The 18,280-nt window shown below is 35.8% G+C and overlaps 2 protein-coding genes across 2 annotated transcripts in view; one reads left to right on the top strand and one right to left on the bottom strand.

The window, feature by feature from the left end:
* Nucleotides 1–14,550, bottom strand: part of LOC130443335 (NACHT and WD repeat domain-containing protein 2) — a 40,717-nt gene extending 26,167 nt beyond the window's left edge. Inside the window, exons 1-12 of the mRNA XM_056777904.1 lie at nt 14,443–14,550; nt 12,148–12,236; nt 8,828–8,944; nt 8,565–8,768; nt 8,359–8,503; nt 7,382–7,607; nt 5,005–5,203; nt 4,699–4,944; nt 4,366–4,566; nt 3,061–3,200; nt 2,796–3,006; nt 2,488–2,732 (exon numbers count right to left, since the gene is read on the bottom strand). Coding sequence (XP_056633882.1) covers nt 2,488–2,732; nt 2,796–3,006; nt 3,061–3,200; nt 4,366–4,566; nt 4,699–4,944; nt 5,005–5,203; nt 7,382–7,607; nt 8,359–8,503; nt 8,565–8,768; nt 8,828–8,944; nt 12,148–12,236; nt 14,443–14,545 — 2,126 coding nt within the window. The 5' untranslated portion in view covers nt 14,546–14,550. The remainder of the gene's footprint in view (nt 1–2,487; nt 2,733–2,795; nt 3,007–3,060; nt 3,201–4,365; nt 4,567–4,698; nt 4,945–5,004; nt 5,204–7,381; nt 7,608–8,358; nt 8,504–8,564; nt 8,769–8,827; nt 8,945–12,147; nt 12,237–14,442) is intronic.
* LOC130443163 (transcription-associated protein 1) overlaps nt 1–18,280 on the top strand; it is a 75,034-nt gene that overhangs the window by 25,886 nt on the left and 30,868 nt on the right. The gene's annotated exons all lie outside the window — the stretch shown is intronic.

The raw sequence follows: 18,280 nt of genomic DNA, 5'->3' as shown, positions 1-18,280 counted from the left end.
CGGGCACCAGTTTTTATCGTGGTGTGCTCCACTTGCTCCGGGCAGCGTTAATGAAGAAAATTAACACTCTAGGGTCAGTATAAATACGCTGAAGCCAGTTGAACAGATTTTACTGGCCCTGATGGATTGGCAACCTGGATATTTGATGCTAGTGATACTTACGAAGCTTTTGAGATACGGAGTCGTTTTAGAAAGCGAAACAACGGTTAAACACAATTTCCTTGATTTAAAACTAAAATAAAAATAAACTTTACATGAAAAAAACAAAGCTGGAAGAAGCAACGATATGAGAAACGTAAGCTCTAACTGCCAAGTGTGGCCCAAACGTTTGTTAAGCGGTGCGACAAAGTTAGGATTGAGATCCGGGCTCATCACCCATTGTGCCTCTTTCTCTTCGAAAAATCCTCTGTATAATTTTGAAATATACTTGGAATCTTTGTCATGTCGTAAAATGAATCCATCTCCAATTAATCGCAAACCGAAGGAATGGAGTTTTGTTCCCTTTTCATAATTCCGCCAAATTTGATCAAATCGCCAATTCCAAAGCTAGAAGAGCAACCCCAGACCACCATGCTTGATTGTTGGGACTACATAGATGATGCCACATTCTTCGTTCTGAACCGAATAGCTCAAACTTGGATTCTTCGGTCCAAAAATCTTCAGGCACAAACGGCTACTAAACGAAGCGACAAAGCTCAATGGGATTTAGATTCGGGCTCTGAGGAGGCCAAATCATGTTCATCAACACCTCTTGTGCCTCTTTTTTCTCCAAATATCCTTTGCATAATTTGGAACCATGCTTGGGATCATTGTCTTGTTGGAAAATCCAATACATCTCCAATTAATCGCAATCCCGAAGGAACGGCATTTTAAAATTTTTTTCGTATTGTTCTTTTATTATAACACCGTCAATTTTTATCCAATCGCCAATTCTATGGCTAGAAAAGCAACTCCAGATCATAATTGAGTCACCACCATGCTTGATTGGTGAGACTACATATATTCTGGTATCATCTTTTCTTGGGTACTTACTCCGTTTTGAACCGAATAGCTAGAACTTGGATTCATCTATCTAAAGAATTTTAAAAAAATATTCTTCAGTCCAATATCAATAGACAAGGGCTCACTGCATCCGATTTTTCTTGCTTTGTGGTCTTAGCAAAGGTTTTCGGACGGTGACATGACCATACAGCTTCGTATCTCTTCGCTATTTTTAGGAGTCTTCACTGCAGAAACCACGCAAGTTTAGACTGATTGAGGTTGTTTGTGAACAAATCCGTGTAATCTCAGGTAATAATAAGTTGGAAGCACTGTTTCCAGAAGCGATTAGTTATTAGAACATCACAAAAATATTATTACGCCTCCAAGTAGTAAATCAAAGAATGGATTCTTTAGGCACTCGATATTAACATTATCAAATGAAGTTTCTATAGCGAGGACTAGAGGTCAATTTATAAACTTTTACGCTCGCGCCCGCTTTGGTGCCCTCGGTCTCGTTCAACATAAATTAAACAGATTGCGAACAGTATTCCCATCTCTCAAAAATTTCTCTCCCTAAAGCCCCAATCAAAAAACCATAAAATTTCCACAATTATTTGGGATTCTCCTTAAAAATTTTATTATTCATAAAATAAATATTGAAATATAATTAAATAAATATTTTTTTATCCATATATGATCGAAAATTCTTGATTTTTATTAAAATCTTACATATTGACATTGAATAACTTTTGCGGATGGTTAAAATGTTGTGCATGATCCGGTGCAGTGTGAATCGAACCATAATTATATTTTGTAACATTTCAATCCATATTCTATAATGCAAATTATTTATAAAAATCCCTAAACATTTAACACCCTTTAAAACATTCCATCTCTAATTTTTCCCCTTAATTTGAGGAGAAAATCACTAAATTGGCAACCATGATTGCGAAAATTTATAAACGGAAACGCCCGTGCTCGCATTCCATCATGAAGTCGAACGTAACGCCAACAAGAGTGTCAGCGCAGACGCGAACGTACGACTTAATCCTCTCGAGCAACATTTGCTATGTAATACTCCTATATGGACATTTGGTATGGGAAAAAACGTCCCTATTTTACGGTGCCGACAATATTCATTTTCTCTTTCGTTCGAGACACTTTTTCTATACTGCGCATGCTTGAGAATGCGCAGAACCGAGCTGGAACCTCGGAGAATAGAGAAATCGTTGCCATTCTGTCTTCCTTAGTCGAAACAGCTTGCATTTATAGAAAATTACCATATAGGAGTATTATATATATAAATTAGAGCATCAGAGAATCATGTGCACGATGAGCATCGTAAATGTTGTATACTTAATTTGAATCTGCATTGTTAACATATAAAATTATCAAAATGGAAGGGACAAACTGAGAGAGAGAAACGCCGCTGAGAATCATCAACCGATGTACTTGTGAATAAGTTTTTGCGTACTTCTACTATTAAACATAGAAAATATGAATTACCTGTGATACCAATTCATAACATTCACTCCATCAGCTTCTCTCTCCGATAAATAATTCGGTAGATCATTTCTTATTCTGGTCCATAATAAAGGAGGTATACGCCTTACAGGCGGTAAATGATATTGATAAACGTCATCTAATACTTTGTCGTCTAGCGATATCAGATCTTCTAATTCAGATTCCGATAGACCACTTTTGGCGGCTGTTATATAAGCCAAGGCGTGAAATACCAAAATTCTACCATGCTAGAACAATTTTCTTCTTCATCTCAAAAACCCCTTCTAACATTTAACATCTGTTTTGTTTACCTGCTTTTCTATTCTTTCGAATAGCATCATTATAGAATCCATGACAGTAGAAGCTAAGTGCGTATCTTGGGATTTGGTGTAGCTCCTCCATCTACATATTTCAGCGAAAACTAGTTTTACAAATATCGGTAGACTACATTTTTCTATAGCGTTAGACACCAAACGCCATTGATAATTAGTTAAATCTCGGTGAGCCGATTGCATCCACATTCTATAAATTTGCAGTTATTTTCTTTCAATTGAAAAAGTGTATTTTTCTACTCACTTTATAACTTTCATCGCTAATTCTTCTCCTAATGCTTTAACTTCTATGAAATTTTCGTCCACGTCGATCATTCTTCTCAATATATGATATTCCTTAGAAACCTCGGCATTGCTCTCTTCGCAAGCACAAGAAACTATGATCTAGAATGTGGAAACACTACCTACTATACGAATTGAAAAAAGTTGAGTTCAAACGAAATCTTTATAATTATATGGAATGTACTCAATGGTAGGATGACCAGCTAGATAACCAGACCTTATCCATTGGATTTTATGTAAGGTTATCGACATAAAAGTATGAGAAATCCAGCCAACTATCTTTGCTGATCTCATAGAACTACAGAAATGCAAAATATAGAAAAGTGAGGATGAATGGCAAGAGATAAACGAAAATAGAGGAGAAGAAAATAAAGAGAACGAGAAATAACTGAAGATAAATATAGAAAAATGAAAGGAAATAGAACAAAATATAGATATAGAGAGAAATAAAGAAATACATAAAGGAAATAGTGAAAGATAAAAGAGGGGAGGATGAAAAAATATGATATACAAAAAAGAGAGAGAAATAAGGAAATTTTATGAGAAATGGAAGAAGATGGTTGAGAGATAGACAAAGGTTAAGAGAAATATAAGATTGGGAGGTGGATAAAGAGAAAGGGAAGAAGATTAAGTTGAATAAAGAATGATAGAGATAAATAAAGAAAAAACACAGTAAAATATAGGAGGGCCGAGAAAAATAAAGGTAGATAGAAGGGAAATTGAAGACAAAAAGGATTACAGAAAGATTGACAGAAATTGAGGAAGATGGGAAAGACATAGAGGCGATAAATGATACCGAAAAACATCATTGGACAGGAATTGAAGCAGGTATAACGAAAAATGGAAAATTGAGGAAAAATATGGGAGGATCGAAAAAAATGAAACATAGAAGAATATCGGGAGAAAAGAAGTTAGGAAAAATCTAGAAATATTGACGGGAAAAGAGAAAGGTAGAGAGATAAAGAGAAATATATAAAGGAATGGATAAACACAAGAGGGAACCAGAACAAGATAAGTAGAAATAAACGAAGATAGGAAAGGAATATCAAAAGATAATGTGAGATGGAGAAAGATAGAGGAAATATAAGAAGATGAAAGAGGAAAACATGAGAGAAATAAAGGAGAATAGAAATAATTATAGAAGCATATAGAGAATTTTATAAAAATGTAGAGAAATGATGGTAGTAATTTTAATTGATTATTATACAACGCAGTAATATCAAAATTACAAGTTGCCGAAAGTTGCAATTAATATAAATATTGTTACCTTACAGTGTGGTGGTAACCTTGTTGGCAACCATGACACCTTATTAGCATCCTGAGTGCCAGTCAGTTGATCAACGGAATCCAAAAATAGTACTAGAGGTTGTGCTTTAGTCGCCATTGTTAGAAGCTGTTTAAAATGGGCTGTCAAAGGGACCAAATCGTCAGGTATTCCGTCAAAAGGCAGTATGAAGTTATAAGAAATCTGTAAAATATTTAACAAAATCACTTGAAACGCGATCATTGCTCAGTTGAAATGATATAGAAGAGGAAAATATCGTAAATTCACATAAATGTCCCTGATCTTGTCTGTTCTAGATGGCTAAATTCATCTTACCTGTTGACATATAGATATGAGTGTCGGCGTCAACGCAGAAGAATCTGGCGTGGTGCCTAGAAATCTAACAATACTAATTGGTCTTGCTCCTTGAAACCAATCTTTGCTCGTCGATAAACTAGCAGATTTAGCAAGTAAAGACGTTTTTCCGCAACCTCCTTCTCCATATAAAATAAGACATTTATCACTATCGTCTAACATATAATTACGTATATGTTCGAGGCTATCTTCACGGCCGTAAAAAACCTGAAAAATATCAATGATTTCCACAAATAACGAGGAAATATTATCAAATGTAAATTATACCTGAACGGAATTGTTACATGCATGTAAATGTTGCAATATCTCGGTAACTATTTGTCCTTGAGCACTAGAATCTTCTTTACGCATCGCCCTATCCACTAGTTTCACTATATTTTTATAAAAGTGGGTTATGAAATGTTTCAGATATTCCTCGTGGGTCTCGGGATCTAAACCTTCTCTACCGATCCACTCCACGTTGTACCTTAAATCGAAATACGAGATATTAGATTAGCATTTCAGTTTCCCAACTCTCTATACTACTAATTTTATTAACCACTTATTTACTCGTTTTTTTTCCTTATTATGTATCAATCCATCTTTTTCCCTCCTCTCTCTACCCCTTTTTTATTTATCTAGCTTTTCTTCTTACTTCGCAGATATCTGCATGTTCTCCCACAGAGTTTCTACCTCCAATATTCTTTTCAAATGTTCTCTTATATTCCCCTCTTGTTTTCGTTTTGATTACGATTTTGACATTTCTCTTTATCACTATTTTACTTCTCTATTTTTTCTCAGTTTCTTTAAGGGTGCAACAACTGATTTAAAATGGTCGGAAAAATATGAAGCTTAAACCCAAAATGATGAACTGGGTGTACAAATCCATTGTGCGAGCTATCATAAACTATGCAACTTTCATATGATGACTAAGAACAAAAACCAAAATTGAGGAAACAACCCTAGATAAGCTGTAAAGGGCGCATCACTATGATGTCCCACACCAGCACTACAAGTCACTTTAGACTAACTCTTTGAAGACTTTCATAGAAAGTAAAACAATAAAGTGATTAATAAAGGTATACAAGGAAAGGAACATGGGGCCCGGTGACCTTACTGGGCATCTCAGGATTCTGAGGTACCCATAGATGTGGCCATGCCTTACCAAAAACTATAAAATTATGGTAACAAGTCGACAACAATGGACAAATGCAGAGGTTCCGTTCCCAAGAGGCTCATTATTATTCTACACTGATGGCTGGAAAGCGGAAAATGGACAAATTGCGACAGGAATATATGGCCCAGAAACCAAGCTCGCTATCTTACCTGGCAGTAATATAATGATATCTTTACATATGCAGCTCACAACGTAACCACCGCAATGCAAAGATATTCATTCTATAAGATAGCAGAATAGCCCTACAACCACTGCACTCCTATAAAATTGAGATATAGATAGAAAGGGACTATATCGAATCTTTAAACTCAATTAGAACAAACAATAAAGCTACCCTTCAGTGGGTACCTGGTCATACCGAAGTACACATCCATGAACAAGTCGATCACCTGGCGAAAAAGGTGCGATAATTCCTTTCATAAGACTTTAACCTGCCAACAGCTGCCATACAAGCTTATACAAGATTACAACAAAGGCAACGACGAAACGGACTCACTTGCTAGGCTGAGATCGGCGAACCCACCAATGAGCCCAAAACCCATACTTGGTTTATCCAAAAGCGCTGTTATCACGTCTCTCAACAGCCTTCTCGCAAGGCGGACTCGACAGAGATGGATGGTGACCCCTGGCATGATACAAGCGAAGGCCCATAAATATGGACCCCGGTCGTCTCTCACCAAACAACTGCTCCAGCTAAATTGAAGCGAAATCACACTAGTGACCGGACACTGCCATCTAAGACGTCACCTTCACACCATGGCCATCACGTATGATTCGGAGTGTCACTGGTGCATGGAGGAAGACGAAACTGCAGACCACGTTATCTGTGAATGCCCAGCATTCACACGGGCGCGGTTTGAACACCTGGGCAAACCCCACAACCTGTCTAACGGCATCAAAGGGTCCATGCCAATGCGCCTGATCGGCTTCTCAAAAGACATCGGACTATCTGAAGGCATATGTGCTCGAAGGCTTTAACGGCCGCCCACACCTATGAACTATGAAGACCTTAACCTTCCATAGATTTCCTAAAAAGCCATCAAGTCATGGTCATAAAGAAATGGGAAAAAGAAGAAATCAGAAATATTTAATAAGAACCGTGGTTTGAAACAATCGAAAATATTTCTTTCCTATTCTTCCAATTGGCCCTTTCATTGAACAAAGATAAACTAAGAAGAGTTACTGGTAAGCTTACTTGACATTTTCTGGGAAAATACCATATGAAAAAGATCGAAGAAACTCTCTACAGGTATTGCTTTTCTAAGAAAACCGCTGAACGCCTCCTTTGTGAGTGCGGGGAGTTCATTAACAAAAGCTACTGTGCTTACATTCAATATTTTTAAAGCCAGAAGAGGGAAGCCGCATAGCTCCCAGACAAAGTCGTTACTGCCTGACAAGTGAACAGTCCGTGGTATACATTAGCTCAAACTGCTGGCGAGGTAGATTCACGACGGTGAATAAAAAAATTATAATAAACAAATTTCTTACTTTTGTATATTGCTGGTCTCTATTTTGTTTGGTAGTCTTTCATCTCTAAGGTTGCCCAATAATTTAGCAGATTCTGTATCCAAACTTCTGTTGATGATGTCGACGAATAAAGAAGCTTTCTTTAAATTTTGCAAATTTATATTGTTTATATATCTTATGTAGGCTAAGCAATGATTTTTTGTATTTTTCACATTAAGGATACCATTTATAACTTCTCTTTCGGTTACTACAGAAAAAACAAATAATTTAATTATAACAATGTGTTATTAGAAAGCGCATTTATGAGTTTAGTTAAATTTGGCAACATAGCATATTCTTACATTTTTATTTCTACTTTCTACTCCGTAAAAACGAATGTTTTGGCACGTTGTTGTGGTCAATTTTTGTTGTTCTAGCAGCATTCCTCAATCTGAGCATACAACCGGTCGAAAACGCTCGACATTTTGTGTTGTATGCTCGGTGCTCTAGATCTTCCGTCATCTTTCACCGACTCACGATCTTTTTGCTACTTTATACCCACGATAAACATTCCTCTATATTTATTTCAATTTTTGTCCGTTTTTTTAGAAATGGTCCTGATGTAGGAAAAAATTTCCTATGCAGGAACTGGGGTTGGTGTGATTTTTGGGTATTGGACAAGATCGCGCGTGGTTTTTAATTTGAGAGTTTGAAAAGAGGATAAAATACAATAAAAAAAATAGTTCCACGAAACAAAGAGCTTTAAGGGTGTTTTAACAAGGCGGACGGAAATAAGGGCTGACGTTCCACGAAGCAAAGAGCTTTAAGGGTGTTTTAACAAGGCGGACGGAAATAAGGGCTGACTTATGCCCTGTAGTCAACCATTTGCCAACAACTGTAATAGTTACCGTCGATGGCGTTTGCAATGCGTCAATGCTGCCAATATACGCGTGGAAAGAAATTCTGCCATGCCTCATACTGTTACAGTATTGCCAAGTTTACAATAGAAATCATCTTACCGGACATGAAATAATTGTGCATAGCGTCATCGTCCATTTTCCCTTGCTGATTTAAGGACGAGGATGCTTTTCTAAATAACTTTTGAAACTTTCCTAAAGTATCCCACCATTTCGCTTGATCTTCGGCTTGCAACTTCGGTATCCTCTAAAAAAGGCACCTGGTGCTGAACTTTATATTTTTTACTTAAAAACGACTGGAGTTTTACCTTATTGTTGAAGTTAATCAATATTGATGAGATCGGTTGTAGTACTGAAATTGGAGGAACTGCATTAGCGTCTTTTTTATACCAAATATCAATTGGAGTGGGATCATGACCAGTTGCGGCGAGTTCGTCTCGTATCATTTGTAATTCTGATGTTAATATGTAAGTTGGTATCGGTCTGTATCCGTATTTTTGACCCAAAAAGACCTAAAGATAATTTTAATGAACTCTATGAATTACCACATACGAAGTGAGTTGGTATTTACCACAAAATTAGGACCCATTGATAAACGTTGACAATTCTGTATTTCTTTCATACACAATTCAGTGGTCATGTGATCATCAGTTGCTTCGTCTCTCACACCCCATCTCATGTCTACTACCTAAAAAAATTAAATTACACACATTCAATGGTGCACAAAAATCACATTCAATACTTACACTACCAGTCAAAAGTTTTTGCCTTAGTTTGCATGATACGCAACAAATGAAAACAAAGGAAAATTTTGTAAAACGTTCATGTAATAACAAAACTACAATTTGTAATTGTTGCATATTTTGACATTATCTGTTATTATTTGGACAAATAATCAGCGTCTATTTGATTCCATTCACTTGTCCGATTTCCCATTTTTTCAAATACTGTTTAAGCAGCTTCGAGCATTGCCTGGGATCGTTGTTGTGCTGGAAGATGAATTTTCTGCTGATCAGGCGCCGGCCAAAACGTACTACATTTTCTTTCAAAATTTTTATCTTTGAAATCCCTGTAAGTTCTACCAAGTTTCCAGTCGCCCTTTCTCCAAAACATCACCGATCCTCTGCCGTGTTTTACAGTCGGAATTACACATGGATCCATTTGCGCACATACATTCTTCTCTTAGACCTAAAAACCTGAAACTGATTCATCACTACACTCTTCATGGGTCCAATTTTTATGTTCTTTAGCCCACTGTAACCTGTTGATTCTATTTTGAAAATTTATGAGAGGGTTTTTTCTTTACCGCCCTATCGAAAAGTCCAGCTTCTCTCCTTTTCCTTTTCACTTTATTAGTACTTAAAGGCAAATCACTAGATTCATTGATCTGAGCTGCTGTCTCTGGACCCGCGAGTCATCGATTACCTTCACTGATCAATAGAATAGGTTTATCCCCAGCGATTTAGGTTTTTCGAGATCGCTCTGACCGGTGTCTATCGCCAAAGCTTTTGATGGATGCATATTTTTTCACGTTGTAATCCACTCACCAACAAAATATAATGTAAACCACTATTATTTTTTGGTAAGACACCTTCGTTTGATAATATGAAAGAGAAATTGATTTTAAAGGCAAAAACATTTTACCAGTGATGTATATATAATAAAAAGATATACAAGTCCAAACGACGTCTATTTTCCTATTCATTCACTTTCTATAGAGTAATTAGATGGACAATTTTAATCTCAAAGATCCGGCAATTCGTTACCACTAATTTTAAAGTCACGCTATTCTCGGTATTCAATAAGTTCGCAAAAATTGCCCTTGGCACTCGAACTCGCCTGGTACGAGTCGGTACGAATTTTGACCCACATAAAGTTTCGACGGAAAATCGATGTATATGACAAGAAAATGTCTCTAAGCTCAAAGTCACTTTGAATTTAATTGAAGACCGCCGGATAATAAATTCGATATTTTATTCAGAAAATAAAATAAATCAAATTTAATGTTATAATAATATAGTAACATGTCCTAATTGACTGACAAGATTCGATCTGTAGCTACTTTTTACAACGTAACATAGAGTTAAATAGAGGCTCAAACTTTGTGTGAAATTCTATCACTGAAAAGGGAACAGCAATTTCGAATTCTCAGTTAATAATCTTTAAAGAAATGAGTCTAGTCTACACCGATTGTTTAATTTAATCGTTGCTGTGAAATTTCACCCCTTAACTCTGCCTTCAATTTCACGACTAAACAAATAGTCGGGTGGGACCAGGTCAGGGCTATATGGTGGATGTTTAATATCTTTGAAATCACAGCAGTGTGGACTGGAGCATTATCATGAAGCAAGCGCTTACCTCGGCCGATTTTGCCTCGACTTTTTTCGACTGTCAATCAAATTATACCCCTACATATTGTAGCCATTACTTTCCTTTCCGAGACCATAGTTCCGTACCCGAGCTGATTACATTTTTCTGGCCCTCACGGCTAAGCGCTAAACATTCTACTCGACGCTGCTTTTGTACTGCGCTCAGAAATCGAACGATACATTAATTTTTATCATATTTAAATGCTAATGAAGGATCCTTAGAACACTTGTTTTGTAAAAGCTGGTCTGTGTTGCAACTTTTTTTGTTTTTAGGCGGTGGTCACTTAGAACACTAAATTTAATGTTTCGTCACAGGACCTCCCGCACGTGGGTCATCTTCTGACGATTCTCGTCTTTATATTAACTACAACCAATTTTTAATTGTTGGAAATGATGTACACACATTACCGTAACCAGGTGTTTATTTTCGTTTAGTCAAACATTTTATAGCAGCGCGAAACTCAATTTGAGACATTTTTCAATAGAACTGACTGGTCGTTCGAGCTTTATAATAATAAAATTATTGAAACAGCAAATTTTGTAGATTATTGAGACATGTCACTGACGCATGCATACATATGTATGCCAAAGCACTCTATTTAACATATGAGGCCAAGAACTCATGGACCACACTACGTACATGCAAAAAGCGTCGGTACCAACGATGATGTTTAAGGCTACCATTATACTAGGTTGCTAGCATCCGGGATGCTGGCATCTGGGAGGTTAGCGGGGCATTAAATCAAATGGGAGCGATTAGACTAGGGATGCCAGCATCGGATGCTAAAATAGCCACCCGGAGGCTCGATTTTGTGCATCCCGGCTGGGATGCTGAAATGCGAGCAGCCTGTCGCTTTTTGCTTCTCAGGATGCACAGAATCAGTTGTGGGGCAAAGGTTCAAATGCGGCGCATTATACTAGGCTGCTAGCATCCGAGCAGTCGCTCTATTTGACATATGCGCAGTGACATTCTAAAGTAATTAAAAAATCTTGTTTCATCACTATTGCACAGTTCATCAAACAATGTACAATACAGGCTTTTAACACGACGAACAGCTAATATGGAGTCCACACTAAACTTCCTTTTTGCACGACGCCTTCTTTTCCTAATTAGTAACATCAGCAACAACATCTCTTCATTCGTTGGGGCCATATTGACGACTGGCAAAAAATTGAAATAAAATAGCAGTCCGGGATGCTAGCATCCCAACACAAATTAGACTTAAAGTCCTAGTATAATGGTAGCTTAAAACTCACTTTATCTGGTAGGTAGACTTATTTCCAGAGGGTATTTGAGGTTCAAATCACTGTGAGGACCTATCTGAGCTTATTATAGGTAGAGTTCTTTCTAGAGGGTATAGGAGAAGCTGATCTCTCGTTATGACAACTATTTCAAAATTCTTTTGCAGAAAAATAAGTATTATAGCCTATCGGAATTTGAACAAACCTGGTATTTGATCCTTTCTACATTTCAATCATTTGAATTCAATAATTTTAACGATAAATATCAAAATAAATTTACCTGAAACTCTAGTCCATGTTTTTCCCGACAATAATCCTTGATTTTTGGATAACATTTGGCCATTAAAGTATTTCTTTCCATAGTAGTGTCTAAAATGCGGTATCGTTAAGAAATGTTCAAGTTTGTTAGGTTGTGAGGTATAGGTTGTTTAAGGTGCAAAATAAATTTGGGCTACTAAGAATGGCCAGATCTCAGGACCGGATTATATTGCATCTTCGGGTACAAATTATGACGAAGAGGGCCCCGAAACTATTTTCAGAAAATTTTTTTTAACTTTACCTAATTAAGTGATACTTTATGTACGATAATCGAATTTAGGACAAATGCTGCGCATTTTCGATTTCAGAAGTTTTAGTCATTTTTTCATAAAAAGGTTCCCAATCTCCCCCGCCTCTTATTTTGTGAGATAGAATTAAACTTGTGGAATGAAAAATACGCAGAATTTTCAACGCCCTCTAGTGGTTGTTATAAAATTTTGAAAATAATTTTCACGTGTTTCTCGTGCCCACTTTCGTTATAATTTTTTCCTTGAAGCAGTAATATAAACCGTTCCTGAGATATGGCAGACGTCAGTTTTTACAAGCACACCTGGTGTATTTTTTCGGGAGATAGAAATAATACAAATTAAAAACTTTCTGTAAATTACAGTCAATTCAAGTCAAAATCTACTAAGCCAGCGGTTATACGGGGATGGTCCGAGAAGTTTGTGTTCCAACAAAGAAACCACAAAATTTTTGGGAAAAATATATTTATTTTTCAACGTAATCTCCTTTTAGTTCCATACAATTTTCCCATCGATGTTCAACGAGTTCGATGCCCTTTTTATAATAAAAATCGTCAAGCTCCTTAAAATAGCCATTAACTTCCGACATCAACTCTTCATTGTTGGAAAATCTTTGACCACCCAACAATTTTTTCAAGTCTGGGAACAGAAAATAAACCGAGGGGGCTAAATCTGGCGAATAGTGTGCATGGAGTAGCAATTCAAACTTTAATTCATCAATTTTGGCCATTGTTATAATTGATGTGTGAGCTGGTGCGTTGTCTTGATGAAATGACACCTACTTCTTAACCAAATGCGGTTGTTTTTGCATGATTTCTTCGCTCAAACGTTACAATAAGTTCGCATAATACTCGCTGTTGAAAGTTTTTTTCTTTTTCAAGATATTCAATGAAAATAATCCCAAAAAAATCGACACCATGACCTTGCCTGCAGAAGGAACGGTCTTTGCCTCATTTGGATCCGAGTCTTCCTTTTCAGTCCATTGTTTTGATTGTTCTTGTGTTTCGGGTGTGAAGTGATGAACCCACGTTATGAAACGGCGCGAAAAATTTAGCTTTATATCTAATAAACATTGCCAAACACTCGATGGGAACATCTTCATTCCATTGTGAGCAAACGCGACACCCATCTTGTGCACAGCTTTGTCATGTACAAATTTTCAGTTAAAATGCCATTTACCGAACTTTTTGAAATGCCTACTGTGTTTGCTAGTTCGCCAGTTTCAGTCGATGATCATCTAGTACCGGTTTATGGATTTTCTTGTTCAACATTTCTGGAGTCGTCTTCGCAGGTCGTACTGCCTTATTTACACTCTGCTACCCATTATTGTACTGTTGATAATGAAGGAGCAGTCTCACCCAGAGTAGAATCTAGTTTATATATCGGTTAGGTTAGGCTTTTCAAATAAAAGTATTTTATCACGTAACGATGATCAATTTTTCCAATGTTTACAAATTCACTGAAAACGTTCATTATTGATGGATGCCAAACAAATACTAAACCACGTGGCGTTTTCAAACTTCAAACATACAGTGGTATTCTTCAAGCTGCCATCACTATATCAGTCTAGGTACTTCTGGGACCATCCTTATTACCAAGTTTTCTTAGAGATACTGAATTATATTTGCGCTTCAAAAAATATCAATAAAATTAAGAACTTTGCACAATTGTTAATAAAACAAAATGTCTAGATGATAAGAGAGAACGGATAGTAAAAATTAATGCTGAAATAAACAAAAATATAGTGGAAGAATCAATAAGGAAAAGAAAATATTTCGAAAAAGTAATAAGAAAACAATAATAAATAAGAATGAATAGTAAAAATATATGTACAAAAATCTACCAGAAGCAAACCAAAAGATTTCGTAGAAAAAAGGCATAAAACAAATGAACAATGTTTTAGATCATCGACTTTGCTACAATTTTGATTGTGTGAAACTAAAAAAAAAATATTCAAAAGTATTACTTGGCTATAACATTATCATTATAAAGTTTTATTAATAACCACTTACCTGTAAATGTTGAACTGGTAAATATCCTTACTATTTTGGAACTGACTGGAGGCAGGCTTTCTAAACTCCCAGCAAATATCAAATCTATCGTCCTGTCGTCCATGTTTTCTTTTTAATAAACGTACCGAACGAAAACCAAATTGTGTTTAGCTTTCACAAACGAGAGTTGCAACGAAGTTTTACGCGCTTCAACTTCTGTTCAAATACTAAAGTATCGGGAAAGTTACAAGTTTGGGAAATAATCAATATCGACTCGTTTTAAGGTCAGTCTTCCTTTGGTTTCGGCAATCGCTTCAACGAATTTTGAAAGTAAAAACGTAAAATAATATATATCTTTTAAAAAATTAATTCTATATATCGCCGGGAATCATACCTTAACAGTAGAAGACGACCTTATGATGGAGGTCTTTACAAGAATCTGATAAAATGTAATTATTGCAACCGACTTGGTTTGGGTATGTAAACAAGGGCTCCTGAAGATACTAAAAAAAAGAAGATTAAGAAGAACTAGTCTTATAATGATATAACCGAGGCAAGATTTGAAACACGATGATTTTACATAAAAAACTGGTAATTTTATACTATCGAGTTCCCCTCGTTTTTGAATGATTCCAATTCAATGATTTTTTTTTAAAATCTTTTGTATACGGCGGCTTTGTGGACAAAAAATTGTCAAATATCTCACTTGAAGATTTCATATGATTTTGTGAGTTTATTTGTTATCATAAACGCATTTTTTTTAATGTAATCGTTGAGAACTTTTTTCCAAAGCATCAAACGATACTTTTTTGTTGTTTTCCAAAAAAAACCTAAATAATATATTTAACTTTCGAAAATTGGGTTTTAAAAACTTTATTAAGACAAATTACAATTTTACAAATGAAAGAACTCTATTAATTTCTAGCGATTGAATTAGATTCATTGAACGAACTAAAATCATTAAAAGGTGTTTACAACAATTCTAGTTTATACTAAAATAAATGCTGACACATGTTTACAAAATATGACCCGAGTTTTTAATTTTTAAAATAATCTAGATTTTTTTTCATGTAATTCCTAACCTAACAGGTAAGTATGATCTATAAACTTTACAAATATTTTTGTTTACATAACTTTAATTGTTATAATTGTTAAAATATGTGATAAAAGGTTAATTTTGAAAGTAAGTCTTATTATTTGAAGATATAAAAACATTTTTTTTAAATTCCCGCAATTTTCTTATAAATCCGCAGGAGAATGAGGATTTAATAAAAATTAATTGATATCCGACGACTTTCCGCCAAAAGGGCATTATAAAATTGTCAAAAATTCGTCGAAAGAATTTTTTTATTATTAGTTTTTCATTAAGTTATTCACACGCCACTACCTCTTAAATTTTTTATGTTATTTAGTAGCAACAACTTTTTGTGATTTTTCTAAGGCTTTCGATTGTGTCAATCATAATATTTCAATAAAAATTGCAGTACTACGGTTTCAGGAGCTCAAGTCATACCTTACCAACCAACCAAGAAGTCAACTTGTAAGGGTTGGTACAAAGATGTCTTCTTGCAAGCCAATAGAATGTGGAGTGCCCCAAGGCTCAGTACTAGACCCTATTTTGTCTACTTGCAGACGATACTAGTTTATTTTGAAACAACCCTTATTTCACGGCATTCCATATCTAGTGACCTAATCATCTTTAAATCATGGTGCGGTTCTACTCTTCTCTGTCTCAAAACGTTTCTATAACTAAAGTTCTATAAAATAAAAATACATTGGATCTTTTTTTCGTTAAATAACACCACCATTGACGTCGTTGAATCTGTAAAAGGGTTTGTTGTGGATACTTCCTTGAATTTGGAGTTACATATTGCGGCCTTATCTAAAAAATTAAGTTCCTCTTGTATTGCGCCGATCAGTATCCAAAGAGCTGAACTTATCCATCTCCTTATCAGTCTATTATGCCCTTATTGAGTCGCATCTCCTATATGCCCTTCCCTTCTGGGGTACGTGTGGTGCGCCTCAATTTGTGCGAATCTTCAAACTAAAAAAGAGAGCTTTAAGATATTTACTCGGACTAAACAGCAGGACTCAATGTAGGGACTTCTTTAAAACATTAAAAATTTGGACTCTTATTTATCGTTGAATCTGTTTGCCTAAATATTTATATATATATTTATCGGGTTAAAACGTTCTTCGCCGTCTTACGATTCCCAGTTTCCATTTTTCTCGATCTTCCCAAATTTCTTCTTCCAATCCTCTCTCTCGAATATCCTTCTCGATACCTTCTCTCCAACTTAATCTTGGTCTTCCTCTCTTTCTTCTTCCTTGTGGTGCCCAATTTACAATTTGTTTGGGTATGCGGTCTTCAGGCATTCTTTGGACATGACCGTACCATCTTAACTGATTCACCCTAATGTCTTCCGTAATCGTGTGTTGCACCTTCATGATCTCCCTTATTCTGTCGTTTCTTATTTTTTCCAGTCTTGATATTCCTGCCGCGCGTCTCCAATAATCCATTTCTGTGGCTTCAAGCATTTTGACTGTTTTTTCTTTTAGAGGCCAGACTTCGCTACTATATGTTGTTATACTTTTTATTATGCTATTGTATATTCGATGTTTGTTTTCCTTGGATATTTGTTTGTCCCACAATACACTATTTAGTTGTCTTATTGCTTGTCTTCCTTGGTTATTTCTTTGTGCTATTGCTTCATCTAATCTTCCATCATTAGTGATGATCATGCCTAGGTATTTGTATTTTGTACAATGACTTATTTTTTGTTGTGTTTCTTCAAGGATTAAATTTTGTTGTTCTCCTCCAATACACATATATTCCGTTTTACTAAAATTTACTTCTAGACCCCATTTCCTGTATTCCTCTACTAGCTTTCTTGTCATATATTCTAAGTCTTCGTAGTCCTGTGCCAAGATTATTTGGTCATCTGCAAAACACAGGGTATATAGTGTGGAATCGATTAGTGGAATGCCCTTGTTCTGGTGTGTGTGGGCGACAGACAGCATCCTTGTTTTAATATTTTACAATGCAAAAAAAATGCACAATCATTTGCCAATTGAAATCAAATCGATATAATCTTTTCCAGCATTCCGCAATAATTTGAGGGCATATTTACTGGAAAGTGCCTTCTACTCTGTAAACGACTTCTAATACTAATATTTACTTCCAAGCATGCTACGTACTGGTTTAATTTTTGCTATGGACTTATATACGACTAATTATTACCTGTTACTCATTGTGGTTTATTTAGTTATTTATATGTTTGTTTTTTAGTTTTTGTCTACAAATTGCAAGAATTTTTCTCACCAACAGGGGCTGAGAAAGGCAAATACTCTGCTATACTACTAAACTATAACCAGAGTAGATGTGTTGAATGTATCAACCTAAGTAAGAACAATCTACGAATACTAACAGGAGTTCCATCGGGGCACTGTCGCCTCAACAAACACCTAAAGACGCTAGAACTAGCAGAGATAATGCGGCGTGCACATTTTGTTCCACACCTCTATCCACATTCTCTCGATGTATGAAACACTAAGGAACTCCAGAGAACTATACCAAGGAGCGCTTGAGATAAAATACTTCTTAAAAGGAGTGGAATTGATGGATCAGCTGTAAACACTGGGTTCTTCAGTTTCGCAGCAAAAAAGGGGGTCAAAATAGATCCTTTGGGTCGCAGTGTATACGAGACCCTAAATATATACATACATAGTAGCACCAAAATCGTTTTTTCCCAGCGCTCCTATAATAACCTTCTATAAATGATCGCAGGTTTCAGTACCTTAAAAATGTTGTATAAAACGTTTAATTAATGTTTTGTGTTTGCTATTCCATCTTCAGCGC

This window comes from Diorhabda sublineata, chromosome 4 (assembly GCF_026230105.1).
Source record: "Diorhabda sublineata isolate icDioSubl1.1 chromosome 4, icDioSubl1.1, whole genome shotgun sequence".
In the NCBI taxonomy this organism is placed as follows: Eukaryota; Metazoa; Arthropoda; class Insecta; order Coleoptera; family Chrysomelidae; genus Diorhabda; species Diorhabda sublineata.
This window is presented reverse-complemented; position numbering and strand designations above follow the sequence as displayed.